The sequence below is a fragment of the Protopterus annectens genome, chromosome 1.part1, assembly GCF_019279795.1.
Source record: "Protopterus annectens isolate FY-2018-M chromosome 1.part1, PAN1.0, whole genome shotgun sequence".
Classification (NCBI taxonomy): domain Eukaryota; kingdom Metazoa; phylum Chordata; order Ceratodontiformes; family Protopteridae; genus Protopterus; species Protopterus annectens.
In genome coordinates this window covers 1,647,868,859-1,647,888,523 of record NC_056726.1, presented here as the reverse complement: position 1 = coordinate 1,647,888,523, position 19,665 = coordinate 1,647,868,859, and the positions used below count along the sequence as shown (strand labels likewise).

Below are 19,665 nucleotides of genomic sequence, written 5' to 3'. Positions count from 1 at the left end.
TCCACTGTACTCAGGAGTCTGTTCCGTTGAGCCACCCAGGACCAAGGTGCTAGGGACGCTGTCCCATCCAGCAAGAATGAAGGCGAGAATGACAACTTAACATTAAGAAGTTATGTACCTACCATAACGTTCCATGTTAGTTGTCTTCTTCTCGCCTTCTTTCTTGCATCCCTCCCTCCTGCCCCCTAGCCTAGACAGACTTGAAGGTTCTGAGATCCTTCTCTTTCATGATGTTGCCCCTTTTTCCAGGGTTCCCATATCATGACTACTATTGCCAGGGAGACTGTTTACATATATATATATATATATATATATATACATTGTTTTTTTGTTGGTAACAAAAAATTCTATGCTATGTGTTAGCTGCCAGACGAGATCTGGGGAGTTAGCGCATGGTATTGTGGGATATAGGGCTGCCTCGAGCCGGTAAAAAATAGCTCTCGAGCTGTAGTATAGGCTGAGTCAGAGCCAAGAATCGGCTCCGAACCCATCTAGCAAAAAAAAAGGCGAGAGGAAGACAACTAACATGGAACGTTATGGTAGGTACATAACTTATTATTATATCCACTAGGAATAAGTACAGAACAAACTCAAAAAAAGCCACCCTGATTGAATCACAAAATCAACAGGTTCTTTTAACAGAAGGAAGAAAATTATGGCAAAATTTAGGATGTGTAGCACCCAGTGGAATAACAGCACTCTCATTAAACTAGTCATACAGCTCATAGGAAAAATGAAATCTACCAAAGGCACATGTGAGGTAAATGTGGTCTCCCAGGTCAAGGACTACCACAAGGCATACTTTACCTATGTCAGCAACCTCAAAGGCAATACACAATTGTGCGTAAATGGATCTGTATCGTACAGATTGCTCAGAGGTAATCTGTATCTCATCTACAAGGCAATATTGAACCCTGCCCTACTAGAGATGCTCCATATCTGTAAGTCTAACTCCTTGCATATTACCCACTCAAAAGGCCTAAATCTAATATGCGACATCAACAAAACCTGCTGGAGAGACAAGTTTGTCTCCCAAAGGCTGCCCTGTCTCTGGAATAAACCTCCCATTCATGTGAAACAAGAGTACCTCGCTGACCCTCTTCAAGTGCAACCTTGATGAATGGATGGAAAACTACAAATTTGTTCCAGGGGTTCCACCTGTGTCCCTTAAGGGTGACAGGTGCTGGCTGTGGTTTCTTTTTTGTGGATAAACTCTTGGCTAAGCTTGTAAGGGCCCCAGGGTCATTAGCCTAATAACCTCCCATGATATACCTTTACTGAGCCAGAAGATATAGCAAACCTGCTGTCAGACACATCAGCTCTAACTTTACCCATTTCTCCCCATCAACCCTCCCTTAGGAAGTACCATCAAATATAACTTGTCCCGGCTATCACTAGGGAAGAGGTCCTCAGTGCTGTCTCTAAGGCCATAAACACTGCATTGGTGAGCCCAGACAGTATCCCAGGATGCCTTCTAAATAGCATGAAACACGACTTGTCAGGCCCTCTGGATTTGCTGGTTAATCATAGCCTCCAAACATGCTTTGAGCCTAACAAATGGAGAACAGCAACAGATGTTCCCATGCACAATGGTGGGCTGTCTACAGACCCATAATTCTCACTAGTTTCATATGCAAAGCCTTGGAAAGAGTTATCATGGAAATTCTCCGTAATGACATAGGAAACCACCAGATATTTGACCCAGTCTGATTACTTAACCTGATGGACTTCTTTGTGAAGGTCACCAAAGCAGTGGATAAGGGGAAAATGGTTCACACTGCTTGCCCTGACCTGGCCAAGGCATTTGACACAACACCTCCTGGGAATTGTTGAGAAAATCAAGAGGGTAGGTATAAACCCTTATATCAGCCGGTCGAAAGCTGATTCACAGACAGGCCCCCCCCAGGAAGTTAGAATTGGGGAATCTACCTTTACAAAGAGGCTGGTCACAAGGTGAGTCCCTCAGGAATCAGTCCTGGGGCTGATCCTTTTGGCAATGTCAAGGGCTTCTGGCTAGCCAAATTTGCAGACTATTGGAAATTAGAAGCAGTTCTAGAATCTCCCACTGAGGCTAATGTTCTCCAGGAAGGGCCTACACAGACAAATAACTTTTGTCAGAGCCATGGACTAAAACAAAATGCCAAGCCATGCATAATTGTATTCTTTGGGAAGTCCTCCACCCCTGGTAACTATCATATCGACAACTCGTCTTTAGGGTTTGACCCAGTGGTCAGGAACTTGGGGACATACACAGACAGTAATCTAGTCTTTGACCATCATGCATCTACAGTGGTGAGGAAATCCTTCTAGGCTGTGCAATTTATAAACACGAGTATGCCATCTAGGTCCAAGGAAGACATTGTTCCACTGTATTCAACATTTTTCAGACCTGTTGAGTACAATACTCCCTTTGGTATATACCTAACCAAGCTCATTCAACAATTGGAATGCACAGAGAGGTTCCTCACTGAAAGAATACAGGGCGTAAGTAACATGTTCTATGCAGGCAACCTCAAAGCCCTCTGCCTGTATTCCCTTACAGCCTGTTGAGGTGAGATCTGTGTAAGTATGTATAAATGTAGGAAAACTTAAACATCTAACCTTTGTTAATAAAGTGATGAATTTGCTTTATATTTCAACACAACTTAAAGAATAAAATTACCCAACTAATAAAAATAATTGGCAAATCACCAGCAAGTTAATTACTTTCTCCTGTTTTTGCATGAAAGTCTTATGATACGTAGGTCATCACTTTCTATCCAGTTCCTGCTAAACTGGTCAGTGACAAACACGTTCACTGTGTTTTCTTGAAAACTTGTAGTACTTATGTGTCAGTTGGTACATTCAAGCATGTTGCCTTCAGTAAAATAAATTATCTACAAAACATTCTGTGCTAATAAAACGTGTGTCATAAACATTCAAAATACAGTGAATTTATTTCAAACTCTTACTCAGTTTCATCACATATTCTACCTTCATGTTTGTCCTGTAATTTAAGATATCCGTGAGTCTGAGCCTAAGTGAATGTATGTATGTATGTGTGTGTATATATATATATATATATATATATATATATATATATATATATATATGTGCTTTACAATATCTTGTTCAGAGAATCTGTGTCATTCCTTTTTTTCTGATGTCTTTGTTTGTTACATGTCATTTGCTTTCATGTCATTTGCTTTCATGATTACTTAACTGAATAAAAATGTTTGTTTTTGAATTTTTTTTGAATGTTTACTAAAACATTGATGGTATTGGTCCCCATTCTGAACAGGGTGAAAGCACTCATTCTTTAAACTACTGGGTCTGCTTGATAGTCTATAATCTGATGGTGTTTCATTGTTCCAAAACAATGCACTGTCCAGTTCAACCGGTAATATTTTGGTCATTTTTTGATTCATGTTTTCAGGTGCCAGAAAGCTTTGATGATGTAGCTGTTGAGTTCTCACGAGAGGAGTGGGAGCTGCTGAGTAAACAGGAAAAAGAGCTCCACAGAGAAGTGATGGTACAGAACTTTCAGAACATGATTTCTTTGGGTAAGGCATTCGCATGGGTGTTACCCTTGTCTAATGGGTGCATTTGCTTTTAAAACTCTAAACATGTTGCTTGACTGGAAATAATAAACTGATTAGGATGTTTTTCTTTCTGAAAATTCACATGTTGTGAAGCATGTGCTCAGAGTTGCATTGAAATACAGAGTTGCAGGTTGTAGCCATTAATCACAACTCCATTCTAACATGAGTGTGGGTAAGATGGTGAGCAGTTAACAGCTGTGTTTTTTTTAGCTCTGCTTCCTTTTAACATCTCTGACAGGATTTTTACTAAAAAAAAAAACAACTTGATGGATTTATAGTTGGACATCTGCTGCAAGATATACTACAAAAAATAAGTTTGAAACTCTAAAGAAATAATTGTCTCTGAATGAACCACTCTGTCAGTGTAAAGAACAGTACAATGAAAAAAGACATACAGGTTATACGAAGTAACATCAGTGAGTTATCTGTAAAGAGAGATATAAATTAGGAAGCAAAATGGACAATTTTAAAGAGTAATATAAACAAGTTGAAGTGCTGAGTTGTTCTTCTTTCGGCTTTTCCCAGCTAGGGGTTGCCACAGCGGAACTCCGGTCCGCTAATGATTGGCAGTAGATTTTTTTTTACGGGTGCCGAGCTGCCAGCTCGACGTCCAACCTTCAACGAAGGCACGCCCATTCTACGCATGTCTTTTGAACGCCACTCGACCGTGAGAAGGACATGCAGACTCCAAACAGAAGGCACTTCAGCTGAGAATCGAACGGGAGAACCTCTTGCTGTGAGACAGCAATGCTACCGCTGCACCACAGCGGCTTCCACAAGTTGAAGTGCTGAGTGAATTTATTAAATAACAATAATCACAAATCTCGAGTGTAGAAGAGGCGACGTCTGATTTTGAGGGAAAATTACTTGAAAATGAGAATAACACTGAATTTCTTCTGAAACACACAAATTATTCTGGGATAAAATAGAAGACTTATAGATCATGTCTAGAAGGAATAGCATAAGGATTTATGGGATTACTGAAAAAGAAGAGGTAGACATTGTGATACAATTCTTTGCTGCCTAAAACTTTGAGCCTGCCTGAAGCTTTTTTCCTTTGGCATCGGAAAGGCACATAGATCACTTTCTAACTCATCTTAAAAAAAAATACCTTCACCAAGATCAGTGATTGTAAGGTTTTTTCAAGTCAAGATAAGGATTTAGTCTTAAAAGCTGCATGGACTAATTACCCAGTTAAAATTAAAGGAAATACTATAAAATTTGACGATGACTATTCTACATTAGTGATGCCCAATAGAAGAATATGTATGCCACTTGTTAAAAGCTTAAAGAACAACAATATTAAAGCAGCAATCTTGTTTCCAGCAAAAATAAGCATTCACCTTCCAGAAGGAAAGACAAATTTTTAACACCTTAGAAGATGCAATGGACTTTGTAATAAAATCTTAGATTCCAGTTCGTTTCTTCTGTTTTTTTTTTTTCCTATCAAATTTTTTGTAGAGAAATGCAATGAGACATGGTTAATAAAAGATAAAAACAGTAAAATGCTGAAGGACAAATGAAAGAATGTATCTCATGGTTAAGAATTCTTATTAATTTAAATAAGTGCTTGAATACATATGAACAGGTGCTGCATATTACTTTTTACAAGGCAAATTATTTCTCCATTTCTTTTCCTACTTCAGTTGGTTACTATGTCCCTTTCTAAAATGTTAGTCTGTTGCTTTTAGTTGTATATGAAATTAAAGCCATTTATTTTCACTTAGAATTTAAAATGTTAAACTATTTAGTTAATCATTACTATGATGAAATTTGTTAGGTGGCATACTTTCTGATAGCTTGGCATAGCTGAGTAATATACTATGTAAATGTAATACAAGATGCAACAAATGACACTAAAGAGGCATATTATGTTACATTCTCCATTCTTAAAATGGTCCAGTAGTGTGCTACTGATAGTATACTTGACATGCAATAGTAACTCCAGAAAGATAATTGTATGTTATAAAAAAAGTATTAAAGAAATATAGATGTTTACATATATAAAAGATGCTATTGGAATATCAAATAATTAGAGTAACACTCACACTTTTCCAAGTTAAACCTGGATCACACAGAACTCATTCCTTTAATACAACTTTATATACCATGTCTCCTTTAGAAAATGGCAGTCTGCTTTATATTAACATCTCTTACAAATATTGCTTGTTGAATCATTAAATATTATTTCTTTGAGTGCAATGGCTTTTTGGTTGTTGGGGTGCTTTGAAATTTTTTTGTTGTTTTGGTGGTTTGCAGAGGGTTGAGAGACTGGGTCTATAGTAGCACACCGAAGTTTCAAAACTTCAAATGTTCTAATATCGAACCCTATTCAATGAAAGTTGAAAACATCGAACATACAGAACAGCGAATTATTTCCTAGGGCAAAAATTCACTGTTCCAAAACACATACAGACAACACAAGCACACCAAACAAACAGAAATCCACACACATACACCTAAAATCTTACACCCAACCCTACACTAAACTATACATACACCACTAACCTTAACCCAAACCCTAACCCTAAGGTCCGTCACTATCGCACACTCACCTCACCCGTGCCGTAACCCTAACTCACCTACCCCGCCCAAACCCTCACATCCACACAATCTTACACTTACCTGATCTGCACCCTAACCCACCCTAACCCTCACGTCCACACAATCGCACACATACCTAACTCGCACCCTAACCCTAACTAACCTAACCCGCGCTCAATCATACACTTAGCTGAACCCTACCCTTAACTTTCCACCACAGCGCTGAAAATACCAAAACAACAGAAACGGACAACCGAATTCTTTCCCTAGGAAAAAATTAGGTTTTCTGTACCTTGGATATTTTCAACTTTCGCTGAATATGGGTCGATATTAGAACATTCGAAGTTTTCAAACTTCGATGTTCTAATATAGACCCGAGAGATTGATCTGAGAGTCTTGCTGTTAATGCTAGAAGTCTAAATCTCAAAATGCACTCGCTCGAAGCACTCCTTAAAATGGAGAACATCAACATTTATGCTGTAACTGAGACCTGGTTCAAGGCAGCAGAAAGCACCCCTGCACTACCAGGCTATAACTCATTCCACACATTTTGGCCCCAGAACTTGGACCGAAGCTTCAAAGACGGTGGTGTTTCCATATTCATAAATGATGCGCACACTTCCAGAGTGGTAGCCCAACATAATTCATCTGCGATACTTCAGGTGCAGCTAACACTGGGTAAGACAGCGATTCAGGCCGTAGCCTGCTATAGGTCCCCAACCATGTCCCAAGACTCAAACTCTATGTTCCTAAGCATCTTGAAGAATATTAGGGTCAAACCTAACACTCTCATACTGGGCAACTTCAACTACCTAACTGGGAAAACTATTCATGTACCAATACACTTGCCCAATGCTTTCGGGAATTCATTAATTCCAATGCTATGGACCAGCTCGTTCTTACTCCCACTTGAGGTAGCAACATCCTTGACCTGGACATTACTAACATGGGCGACCATTTCTCTAAACCAATAGTCAACTCCTCCCTGGTTAGATCCAACCGTAAACTAATTACCTTGGAAATCCACATCCCCCCCCCCCCACACAAAGGTAACCACCATGCAAAACTTCTCCAAAGCTAACTTTGGGCTCTTAAAAACAGACGTGGCTAACTTCAATGCACCCATGCAAATGGAGAATAGTTACATGACCGCCGAATCATACACCAGTGCACTGTACGAACACAAATGCATGGATCTCGCCATACCCAATAGATCTAAGACGCTGTTCTCAAAATAAAGCAAGCCAATCTGGTGGTCCACTGCCATAAACAAACTCTACAACAAAAGGAGGAAACTGATGCAGAACAAGGCGAAGTCCCAAGACTGGAAAAACTACCTTATCAGGCTCAACAAAAGGTTGAAATCCCTCAACAAATCCTCTAAAGCTAGCTGTGAAAACAGAATTGCAGCAGATAGTAAAGATAACCACAAGGCCTTTATAGATATGTAAAGAATCTCCATGGTAATGCCCAGATTTGCTCTGAGCTTCTGCACAATGGTACCTCCTATACCAAGCCAACAGATATTGCCAATATACTAGCCAACAGATTCAGTGCTAACTTTACCCCTCTCTCCTCCCCCAAAGGACCAATCACAATACCAGTAGATTTCCAGCCCCCCATAATTACTGCTGCACAGGTTAAAACAGCACTGTCCCAGGCCACAAATACAGCTTTTATGGGACATGACAATATCCCTGGCTGTGTTCTACATGAACTACAGAGTGAACTGGCACCTCACCTATGTGCCCTGTTCAATCACAGCCTCACCTCAGGCTTTGTCTGTACTGAATGGTGCACTGCTACAGTCATCCATCTCTGAAAAGGATGAGCAACTGCAGACCCCGGGAATTATCGCCCAGTTAGCCTGACATGCAAAGCTATGGAATGCATCATCATGGACGTAATAAACAAGGATATAGGGAATCTCCAAACTCTGGATCCCACACAGTTTGGTTTTGTGAAGGGTAGATCATGCCTGCTCAACTTGGTCGACTTCTTTGAGTCAGTCACCGGAGCTGTGGATGAAGGCAAGGTAGTTCATACAGGCTACCTTGATCTGGCCAAGGCCTATGATACCATTCCCCACTCAGGAATCCTGGAAAAACTCACAAAGCTAGGCATCAACGCCTATATCACTTGGTGGGTTGCAAAGTGGCTCACAGATAGAACCCACAGTGTGAAAGTAGCTGACTCCAAGTCAGACTGCCGACCAGTCACGAGTGGAGTCCCACTGGGTTTGGTCCTGGGTCCTCTCCTGTTTGGTATCTACTGCTTTGAAGCCCAGGCCAACATGAAGGGACTCTGGCTAACAAAGTTCGCAGACGATTGCAAGTTGGGAGCTATTATTAACTCCCCAAGTGATGTCGACATCCTACAAAAAGGCCTCAATAACACCAATGACTGGTGTCAGAACCATGGCCTTAAGCTCAATGCCAAAAAATGTGTCGTCATCCGTCTTGGGAAAAACCCGGTTCCCTTGAATTACCACATTGGTGGTAGTCCACTGAACACAGAAGCCATTATAAGAGATCTGGGAACACAGGTTGACAGCAACCTCTCTTTTGACCGTGGTGATCAGAAAGAACTTCTATGTGGAATATCTCATTACTAAGGGTTTCGCATCCAGGAAGAAAGAGGTCATTGTCTTCTTCTACTCTTCTCTCATTAGGCCAGTCATCAAGTACAATGCCCCATTTGGCATGTACCTCACTAGACATCTTCAACAACTGGAGAGGCCACAAAAGTACCACACAGAGGATCCTAGGCCTTAAACACTTGTCCTATATGGACAGACTCAAAAAACTCCAATGGTTTTCTGTCTCATGTCGCCTACTTAGAGGTGATCTCTGCTTGACTTACAAAGCCATGTCTGACCCAGCTCTGTTAGAAATGCTACATCTAAGGAAATCCCAATCCCTCTGCACCACATGCTCCAGAGACCTCAACCTCATTACCACAATCAACAGAACATGCTAGAGGAACAGGTTTATAACCCAGAGACTGCCCGTGCTATGGAATAGACTTCCCATACATGTCAAGCAGAGCACCTCACTGGCCCTCTTCAAGAGAAATCTTGATGAGTGAATTGCAAATAGAAAATATGGCAACTGCAAGGTCCCAAAACGAATCAGTTCAAAAAATCCAGACCAGCAGACTGTGGCAAGCAAAATAATTTTAATGTAGTGCTAAAAAGCACATAACAAAGAGAATATTAAACAGACCGGTTTCGGCTTAGATAAAGGTAGCCTTATTCAGCACATACAAATGAGTCAACCATTTGCTCTTGTATATAAAATCAGCAGTTGAGGCTTAATTGATACAGTTAGTATTTAAAGGTGCTCATTCAATCCAAGAGGAAATAAACCCCGCAATTTAATAATCCATTTCTTCTCCATATTATTAAGGATCTGATGCCATCCAAACTTATTAGATCTATTACCCCTGATCCGATAAATAATAGTGAAATAAAAGGATGCATTAGTATGTGAAACAGTATGTTTATAAATAGTGTTGGTAACTCTGTTGTGTCTGATGTCACTAAAATGCTCTGCAATCCTAAACTTGACCGGACGTGAAGTCTGGCCAATATACAACGCCGAACAACAGCATGTGGCCAGATAAATGACCCAATCAGTTTGACAGTTGGCAAAGAAAGAAATGATATACACTTTGCTGGTATTTTTGCTGCTAAAATCTTTGGTTTCACAAATCCTAGGACAATAAACACAATGACCACAGGGGAAACAACCAACCAAATAGTCCCCTAATAAAGTATATTGGATTTGTGGAATATGCTGACTATGTCCTCGTTTATAGTGACTCCAAATAGAGCCCACGTTCCTACACTTCCTATAAGAGAACTGGCATCTATTGTTCACAATTCCAGATAATCTGTTGTCTGTCAAGAGAATATTCCAGTGCCGCTGAACACTATTATTTAGAACAGCGGTGTTCCTACCGTAAGTAGTTACAAAGCGAACAACTTGTTCTTGTTCCTGAGGCTTGATTTTGTATTCTAGGAGAGAATCCCTATGTATGGAATCCACAGTATTCTTAGCATGTAATATGTGCCCCAACTTATTACCCCTGTTCAAAAAACGGAAGGTGAGATCATCCCTGTATATCTCATATGAAGCTTCCTTAGAACAAATACGTTTCATTCTCATGTATTGAGACCTTGGAATATTCCTACATATGTGAGGAGGATGATAGCTGGTGGCATGGAGAAAGGAATTATACTCTGGGTATTTACGGTAAACTTCAGAACTTTGAGTGTTGCCTATTTGTCTATTCACCAATACAGCCAAAAATGTAATACTGTCCTTACTGTAGTTCACCGTAAATTGTATTCCCCACTTGTTTGCATTCAAATAGTTAACAAAATCTTGAAGGTACTCAGAATCCGATCTCCACACCAACCAGAAATCATCCAAATACCTCTTTATATGTCCGTGTCCTCCAAAAATATGTTGTGGAAACTATCGTAGATGATCTGCCCTTTTAATATATGCCATAAATATATCGGCATATATTGGGGCAAATGAAGCTCCCATAGCCCTACCCTGAATTTGATGATAACATGCATCACGATATAGGAATACATTTTTGGTAAGGACATGTTCGGCTAATCCAGTGTATTAAATTCAGGGGAATATAAACCAGATCTGGAAAGCCAATATTCCAAAGCATCATAAACCAGATCTGGAAAGCCAATATTCCAAAGCATCAATACCTGCACAATGAGGGATACTAGTAAAAAGAGCAGTTACGTCAAGGGTACAAAGTAACCATCTCGGTTCTAGCTGTGACTCGGAGATTATCTGTAGAAATTCAGTTGTGTCCTGTATATGGGCACGTACCCACTTCAAAAGGGGTTTAAGGTATTTTGTTAAAAATTGGGACAATGGTTCTGTTAGTAAGCCTTTTCCCAATGGGTCTACCAGGGGGATTCCATGGGTCCTTATGTATTTTAGGGACAAAATAGATATATTGGGAAAGGGGGTCTGGCACAGATAAATGATGGAATGTATGATTTGAAATAATACCGTCATCTTTGGCTAAAGTAAGAAACTCTGTTTCTTAAAGGGCGGGGTCGGATTGAGGGGCAAACACGTATAATATCCATCCGAAAGTTGCCTCAAAGCTTCAGCATTATATTGTGCCCAATCTTGTACTACAACCACCCCACCTTTATCAGCAGACAATATAACCAAACTGTGGTTATTGGACAGTTCCTTAATGCATTGCAGTTTGATCTTTGAGAGATTATTTGAACACCTGACTCCCTGGAATAGAAATGTATATCACTAAGCACACTGTTGTGAAACATTTGCATATTAGAATTCATGGGAGGTGTAAAAATAGGTTTATGATACCTGAATTCATCCTGGACCCTGGTCGAGTCACTATCCTGAAAAAATAACCGTAGGTTGAGAGTTCTTCAGAAATCTATAATAGCATTAGCAAAACTGTCCTCAGGAACAAAACAGCCAGGTATAAAAGTTAGTCCTTTATTCAAAATATCAATATGAACAGGTGATAAGGTACAAGATGTATGTTTAACACATTCAAATTGGTTATTTCTGAGCAAACATTCTCAATAAGCCTTCCATATTGTCCAACCCGTTTGTGCTTCCTGCCTCCCTGCTTTTGTTTGTATCTAAAGGGACATTATTATTTCTTTTTGGTGGTGGAGATACTGTGGTGCATTGTGCATCAGACTCGAGGGCTGAGGGTGAATCCTGGCAGGTATTGATGATTTGGAATATTGGCTTTCCAGATCTGGTTTATATTCCCCCTGGATTTAATACACTACTATTAGGATTAGCCGAACATGTCCTTACCAAAAATGTATTCCTATATTGTGATGTATGCTATCTTCAAATTCAGGGTACGGCTATGGGGGCTTCATTTGCCCCAATATATGCCAATCTATTTATGGCATATATTGAAGAGCAGATAATCTACGATAGTTCCCACAAGATATTTTTGGAGGACATGGATATATGGAGGAGGTATTTGGATGATTGCTGGATGGTGTGGAGATCGGATTCTGAGTATCTTCAAGATTGTGTTAACTATTTGAATGAAAACAAGTGGGGAATACAATTTACGATGAACTACAGTAAGGACAGTATTACATTTTTGGATGTATTGGTGACTAGACAAATGGACAACACTCTAAGTTCTGAAGTTTACCGTAAATACACAGAGTATAATTCCTTTCTCCATGCCACCAGCTCTCATCCTCCTCACATATGTAGGAATATTCCAAGGTCTCAATACATGAGAATGAAAAGTATTTGTTCTAAGGAAGCTTCATATGATATATACAGGGATGACCTCACCTTCCATTTTTTGAACAGGGGTAATAAGTTGGGACACATATTACATGCTAAGAATACTGCGGATTCCATACATAGGGATTCTCTCCTAGAATACAAAATCAGGCCTCAGGAACAAGAGCCAGTTGTTCGCTTTGTCACTACTTATGGTTGGAACACCGCTGTTCTAACTAATCGTGTTCAGTGGCACTGGAATATTCTCTTGGCAGACAACAGATTATCTAGAATTGTAATGCAATGAAAAAACACAATCCAAGTCCACCGTTCAACAAAAGTTTAATGACTCAGAATATAGACAGCATAAATAGCAAAACAAAGCTTTCGAGTAAAAAAAACTCTTCTTCAGTGTTACATAAAACTGTCCTAACCTAGCACAGACATATATACAACAGCACAGCCAATTAAAATGCAAACTCAATGTTAGCAGCAATTACATCTTTAAAGTGCCCCACATCTTATAAAAACTTTTCCTTTAAAACTAAGCCTCATCAAAAAGATGTAGAGCTGAAGACAGCAGTGACTAATGTATTTAATTTATCAAGTTGTGTGCTGACTGCAGCACAATTGAGACTTTTGAGTAAAGGCTTAACATTTGTGCCTTCAGTGGCAGGTGATTTAAATGATATGCTTACTGAATTAAGGTGATTTGCAAGAAATGTTGATTTAAGTTGCTATACAAAAATTCTCAATGTAATAATGTTTTAAAACAAAGTAGTACATTTATACCTAACAGTGCACCCACTGTAAAAGCTTTTGTGAATATGTGTGAACAAGAATTGTATTTTTCTTATCAAAAAGGAAGCAAGTTTTTTAACCTTAGCAGTGAAGAAAAAGATGCACTAACTACTTTATGTTTGAACAAAGATATAATTATTAAATCTGCAGACAAAAGGGGGAAAAATCGGTATTATGGACACAGTGCAATATAATGATTGGATGTATGAATTTTTATCAGATTCTTTTTTTGTGAAAGTTGACTGGAAAGTTACATTGAATGTTACTATGAAGGTTAAAACTTTTTTATATGAAATATTGATGGATGTCTCAATTACACCAGAGACATATAATTATTTATATATGGTTAACCTAGTTATACCCTTTATATATGGACTTCCCAAGATCCATAAGAATTTAGTCAGGCCACCAATTTGTGTCAGGTAAGAAATGGGCTACAGTAGCAATTTCTAAATACCTGGATAGACAACTAGTGCCTGCTTTGAAATATTGTTGCAGTTATATCAAAGATGCTCGTGATTTTTTACAGATGTTAAATGAGTGGTCTCTAACAAATGTGAATTCTAATATTCTTCTAGTAACCATGGACATTAGGTCACTTTTTACTGTTATTCCCAATGAGTATGGAGTTGAATCAGTAAGGCAGTATCTGACAATACATAAGGTATATATGATACAATGGAAGTGAACTTATTATGTTCTATGTTGGGTTGTGTCTTGAATAATAACATGTTTATGTTTAATGATGATTACTACCATCAATGTATGGGGGTGGCTATGGGTACGCCAATAGCAAACACCAATGCTAATCTAGTTTTAGCTAGATGGGAAGAACTATACATATTTTCAGAAGCAAATATGTGCTGTAAAAATTAACTCTTAATGTTCTTTAAAAGATTTGTAGATGATACCTTCCTGCTGCGGAATGGCAGTAAGGAAGAACTTAATGTGTATGTAGAATTTCTGCATACTACTACAGACTTTTTGAGATTTGAAGTGAATTCATCTTTTGATGAAATTAACTTTTTAGATGTAGCCATCTCTAGGGATGATGTGCATTTTAATTCTAAAATTCATAGGAAAGATGTACAAGTTAGTAAGTATGTACACCCACAAAGCTTACACCCCAGGCATATGTTCAAAGGGGTAGTAAAAGGACAGTTCATGCGAGCTAGTAGACTTAGTACTAAAGATGCAATTTTTGAGCTGGAGATGAATGAGATGGCAGACCCTTTTATGGAAAGGGGCTATAATAAAGTTGTAGTACAAGAAATGAAGGGAACAGTGACTGGTTTTAGGAAAGATACAGCCAAACCATATTTGAGTGGTTGTGCTGATAATGCTGTGGTGGAGAAAGCCAAACCAAATAGGACTATGAATAAATTAAATTATATGATGAAATATAACCGGCATACAAGTTTTGTTAAGCAGATCATCCAAAAGAACTGGACTGTACTCACATCCAGTCAAGAAGTGGTTGATGTAGTAGGTGAGATACCACAATTTTGTTTTTAAAAGAGAAAGGAATTTAAAGCAGTATTTGTGTTATAAGGATGTAAGGAGAGATAGTGTGCTACAAAAAACTATTATGAAAAGTGGTACTAAACCGTGTTATAACTGCACACATTGTGCAGATATTAATATGGATTTATGTTTTGTACATCCAGTTAGTCAAAAGACATTTGAATTTAGAGCTGCTGGAACATGTAACACAGAAAATGTGATTTATTTTGCTAACTGTGTGTGCTGCCAATGTTTTTATATTGATAAGACAAATAAAAAATTAAGGAGAGAATAAGTGCACATTGTTCTGATATTCGTAGGAATGTTCTTACAAATGCCTTGGCTAAACATGTAGCAACTGCTGGTGTTGAGCACAAATTTCAGTTCAAAATCTTGCAAGTAGTGCTTAAGAACAAAAGTGGGGGTGACTTAATAAACAAGACAGAACTGGCTGAATATAAATGGATTATTTTTTTTAGAGCTGATCATTTGCCAGGTCTAAATGTAAATAATAGTATACAACCAATTTTAAAAGATAGACATGACAGAATATAAGCCTTAATAAGGCTTTGTTTTAAAGGGAAAGTTTTTATAAGATGTGGGCACTTTAAAGATGTAATTGCTACTAACATTGAGTTTGCATTTTAATTGGCTGTGCTGTTGTATATTAAGTCTGTACTGGGTTAGGACAGTTTTATGTAACACTGAAGAAGAGTTTTTTACTCGAAAGCTTTGTTTTGATACTTATGCTGTCATTGAAGAAACTGCCAGAAAGGATAAAAAGCCAGTAAAACAAATTGCTCCATGGCTACAAAGGTGGCACTGGAAATCCAGAGGCAAAAAAGTCCAAAACAAATGCTGGTTCTCCTCCTTCCACACAAATAGAAAATAAAAGGCTGCCAGTAGAGTAAAAAAACCTTCGCTTTATTGTAGAATATTCACACCAACAATCCCATCAAGCGCTTTCGCTCAGCCCTTTGCTGAGCTTTTTCAAGATAAAATAACCTTCAAATGAACACTCCTTATATACATTTAAAATTCAGCTAATTATGTAATTAATTAATTAATTGGAAAAAATTTTTTCCATTTAACCCTTCATTTCCTTTTCCTACAAGGAATGTTTTTAACCAGCCTTTGCAAAATGAAAGTTGTTACATGTTAAAAATGCAAAGTGCTGCAAAACCCATTCATTTTTAAACTCATTAAATTGCTATTTGATATGCACAGTAAAATAAATGAATCCATCTACAAACCTCAAATTACTAAACCATTTTTTCCCCTTCTTTTTCCCAAAAGGGATATTTTCAAACAGTTTTTGCAGAATGAAACTTATTACATAAAAAAATGTAGAACACTGCCAAGCACACTCGTATTTAAAACTTGCTCAATTTCCATTAAATGTACACAATATTAAAATAAATCCATCTGCACACATCAAATTAATAAACCAAATATATACATTTAAAAGCTCAGGCCTTCTTATAAATAATATTCGACCAGGTATATATTAAACCATATGTCTGTTTGATGATTTAAAAATTCAAAGTTTTTGCTGCCTGTCAATAATTGTCATGAAACTTACTCTCTGGGGAACCCTTTCAGTTGGTCCTACAGACACTATGGCCTTGAATTTATAATTTTGCCTTTCTTAATTTCAAGACGCTGCTGATACTGCAAGCATCATTTAGACCTGGCCGTCTTCCTGCATCTAGTCTTAGCTGCCATATCAATTCTTTGTGTTCCAACAGGGTCTCCCAATCACCCCCTCTAACATCTGCTTTTACCTGTTCCAAAATAATGAATTTAATCTCCATATCAGGACAAAAAAGGGAATGTCTATAAAAAGCATTAGTTTCCTTTTTTTAGTTATGTCATAAAATGCTCATAAATTCGTCTTCTTAAAGTTCTCTCCGTTTTTCCTATGTAAAAACTTTTGCATTTCATACATAAGCCCAGGTAAACAAAAAATTTAGCATTGCAATTGTAATAGCCCCTCGGCTGACACAAAAATTTTCTTGATGGTAAATATAATTTGTGTCCATTAAATATCGCTGGGCATTGTTTGCACATTCCACATTTATATGTGCCTTCTTTTCTATTGTTCACATTTAAACCTGTTTGTTTGGTCTGTTTCATTTCCAACATTTCTTTTAAGTTGGTACCCCTCCGTCTAACGAATCTGGGAAACTCTGGGATCATACTGCCCAACCTGTCATCCAATTTCAAAATTGGCCAGTATTTTCTTACACTGCTTTCTACAGCGCTCGAGTCTATACCAAAAGTTTGAATATATACTTTTTGCTCAAAATTTTGCAATCTATTGCTTATTTGGCAATTTAACATACCTGCATTAATCAGCAGTGGTTGGTATTTCGTCCCCCTATTGATGCTCACTTCCTTCGCCAGCTCCTCAACCAAACCACTTGGGTACCCTCTTTCAGAAAATCTTACTTTTAAAAAATTAACTTCTTCTCTGAAAAATTGTGATGTATTACACATTCTGGAGGCACGAATAAATTGACCCTTGACTATTCCTCTTTTTTGATAATCAGGGTGATTACTTTGAAAATGCAAAAATGCATTTGAATAAGTGGGTTTCCTAAACACTTTAGAATTAAACCTATTATTGACATTCTCCTTAACTAAACACACATCCAAATAATTTAAGCTATCTAAGCTTAAAGAATGTGTAAAAGTTAAGAAGGAGGTGGTGGAATTGATGTAATCAATAAATTCCTGGACACTGGCCCTGGTGCCTTCCCATATAAGGCAAATATCATCAAGGAATCTGACGTAATGCCTAATATATCGTGACCATTCTGTGCCAAAGATGTATGTCTTTTCCCATTTATGCAACACAATGTTTGCATAAACGGTGGCACAGGCTGCCCCCATTGCAACGCCCAATTTTTGTCTAAAAAATTGGCCATTAAAGCATATAAAATTGTTTTCCAGAACCAATTCCATAAGTTCCACCAATAAATTGGTGGTATTGGGAACAAGCTTAGCTTCATTGACTAAAACATCACTAAACCAATTTAATCCTGCAGAATGCGGTATACTGGGAAAAAGTTGAACAATATCTATAGTGACTAACAAAAAATCTGGATGGTATTCTAGGGATTGTAAGCCCCTGAGGAAATCCCAAGAATCCTTGCAAATGTATTTTAAAGAGGCTGTAAACTGTTTCAAGGTATGATCTATAAATTTCCCAGCAGGTTCTGTAATACTCCCCTGTCCCGATACTATAGGCCTAAAGTTTAAGGGATCCAACCCTTTGTGTGTTTTCGGGATCCCAAATATTACAGGAATTCTTGGTTTGGCAACAGTTAAAAAGTTATACAATCTTTCATTAAAAACACCTTGCAAAAGGTGATCATACAAAATGAAACCAATTCTGGAATATGCCATATGTAGCTCATTGCTGGATACCTGTTCATATTGCTCTGGGTCCTGTAACATCCCATTAATATGGTGAACATATTCAGTGTTATACATCAAAACAAGACCCCCCCCTTATCTGTTTTCATTGCCCTGCAGTTACTGCTTCTAAGTTCCTTAATCAAGTTCATCTCCTTCATGCAAATATTTTGGGGGGTACTGTTCTGTTTATTTCTGCCAATCATCCTAATATCTCTCTCCATCATTTCTTCAAATATTTTTACTGTTGGATCCATAGGTAGATTAAATACACTCTTTCTGGAGAGTCCCATATTTGAAGGAATTTCCCCTTTAAAATAAAGCAGTAAGTTTAATTGTCTACTGAACAACTTCAAGTCTATCAGATCCTGCTCTAATCTGCTTGAAAATGCTGGCACAAAATGTAATCCTTTTGTGAACAAATCAAAATGTTCTCTCCTCAAGCTAATGTTGGTATAATTGTAAACAGAAAAATTATTTTGTTACCACTATTTAAAACATCTGTGTTATTTACAGCATCATTGATTGCTAAAGCACCTAGAGCAGCTTGAAAAAACTGCCCTATTGATTCCGCCACCCCTGGGGAAACCTGTTCCACCCCCCCCTTCCTTGTTCGGGGGAAACAGAAAATCCTGCTGGGGTGTACTTCTTTCCTTTTCTGCAAACCTACGATTATTTCTTGGTGCCTCGTAGGCCATACCCATCCTGTAACCATTGTTGAAATTTCCCTGCGCCTTACTGTTGTTATAATTGAATTGTTTAACTTTAGTATACAGTGGGTAAGCCACCCCTTCATTATATTCCTTCAAATCCCTCTCTAACTTGTGGATCTTTCGATTCAGAATCCTTAAACAGTGCTGGTCAACCTCCTTAAAAATATTGTCATAGCCCCACTTGACAGATGTAAACTTTTCATCATTGACTAAACTACTATTTAGAACATTCAAATCATTTAGTAAAGTGTCAGCTCTCGTTTCATATTCCGCTACCATAACTTCCAACATGTCTACACCAGCACGGTTAAACACATCACATAATTTCTTATAATAATTAGAGTCCTTTTGCACATTGTTGGGAAACTTGAAGCATCTAAGTCCTTTTGGTACTCTTTTCACTTTAATGCATTCTTTCAGATAATCTATTTCCAATTGGTTGGCTTTAAAGGAATAAAATTTGTCCCGAAGAATGTCAAAATCTTTCTCTATGCCAATGTTACTACTTAAATTATTATTATTTGAATGAACAGTACCTTGACGAAACCAAAACTGTTGACCAGCCCATGCTCCGAAATCAAAACGCTGCTCCTGCATTCCGATTTCGTTTAATAGCACATTGCTGTCTTTATTGTTGTCATTCCCGTCTTGCTTCGTACTTCCCTGCTGACTACAAGCTCCTAAAGAAGGGCAACTGCCAGATCGCTCATTGTGGGCTGAGATGCACCTTCTCTTCCGCTCCAAACCAAGCTGCTGGTTACCTGGCAAGGTCGCTGGTTGCTCAACTCCGCTCTTGTTGAGCATTCTGGTTAACTGGGTTAA

At 38.2% G+C, this 19,665-nt stretch overlaps 1 protein-coding gene across 1 annotated transcript in view; it reads left to right on the top strand.

The window, feature by feature from the left end:
* LOC122811756 (zinc finger protein 260-like) overlaps positions 1–19,665 on the top strand; it is a 277,067-nt gene that overhangs the window by 60,656 nt on the left and 196,746 nt on the right. Inside the window, exon 2 of the mRNA XM_044083812.1 lies at positions 3,416–3,542. Within this exon, the coding sequence (XP_043939747.1) occupies positions 3,416–3,542 (127 nt within the window). The remainder of the gene's footprint in view (positions 1–3,415; positions 3,543–19,665) is intronic.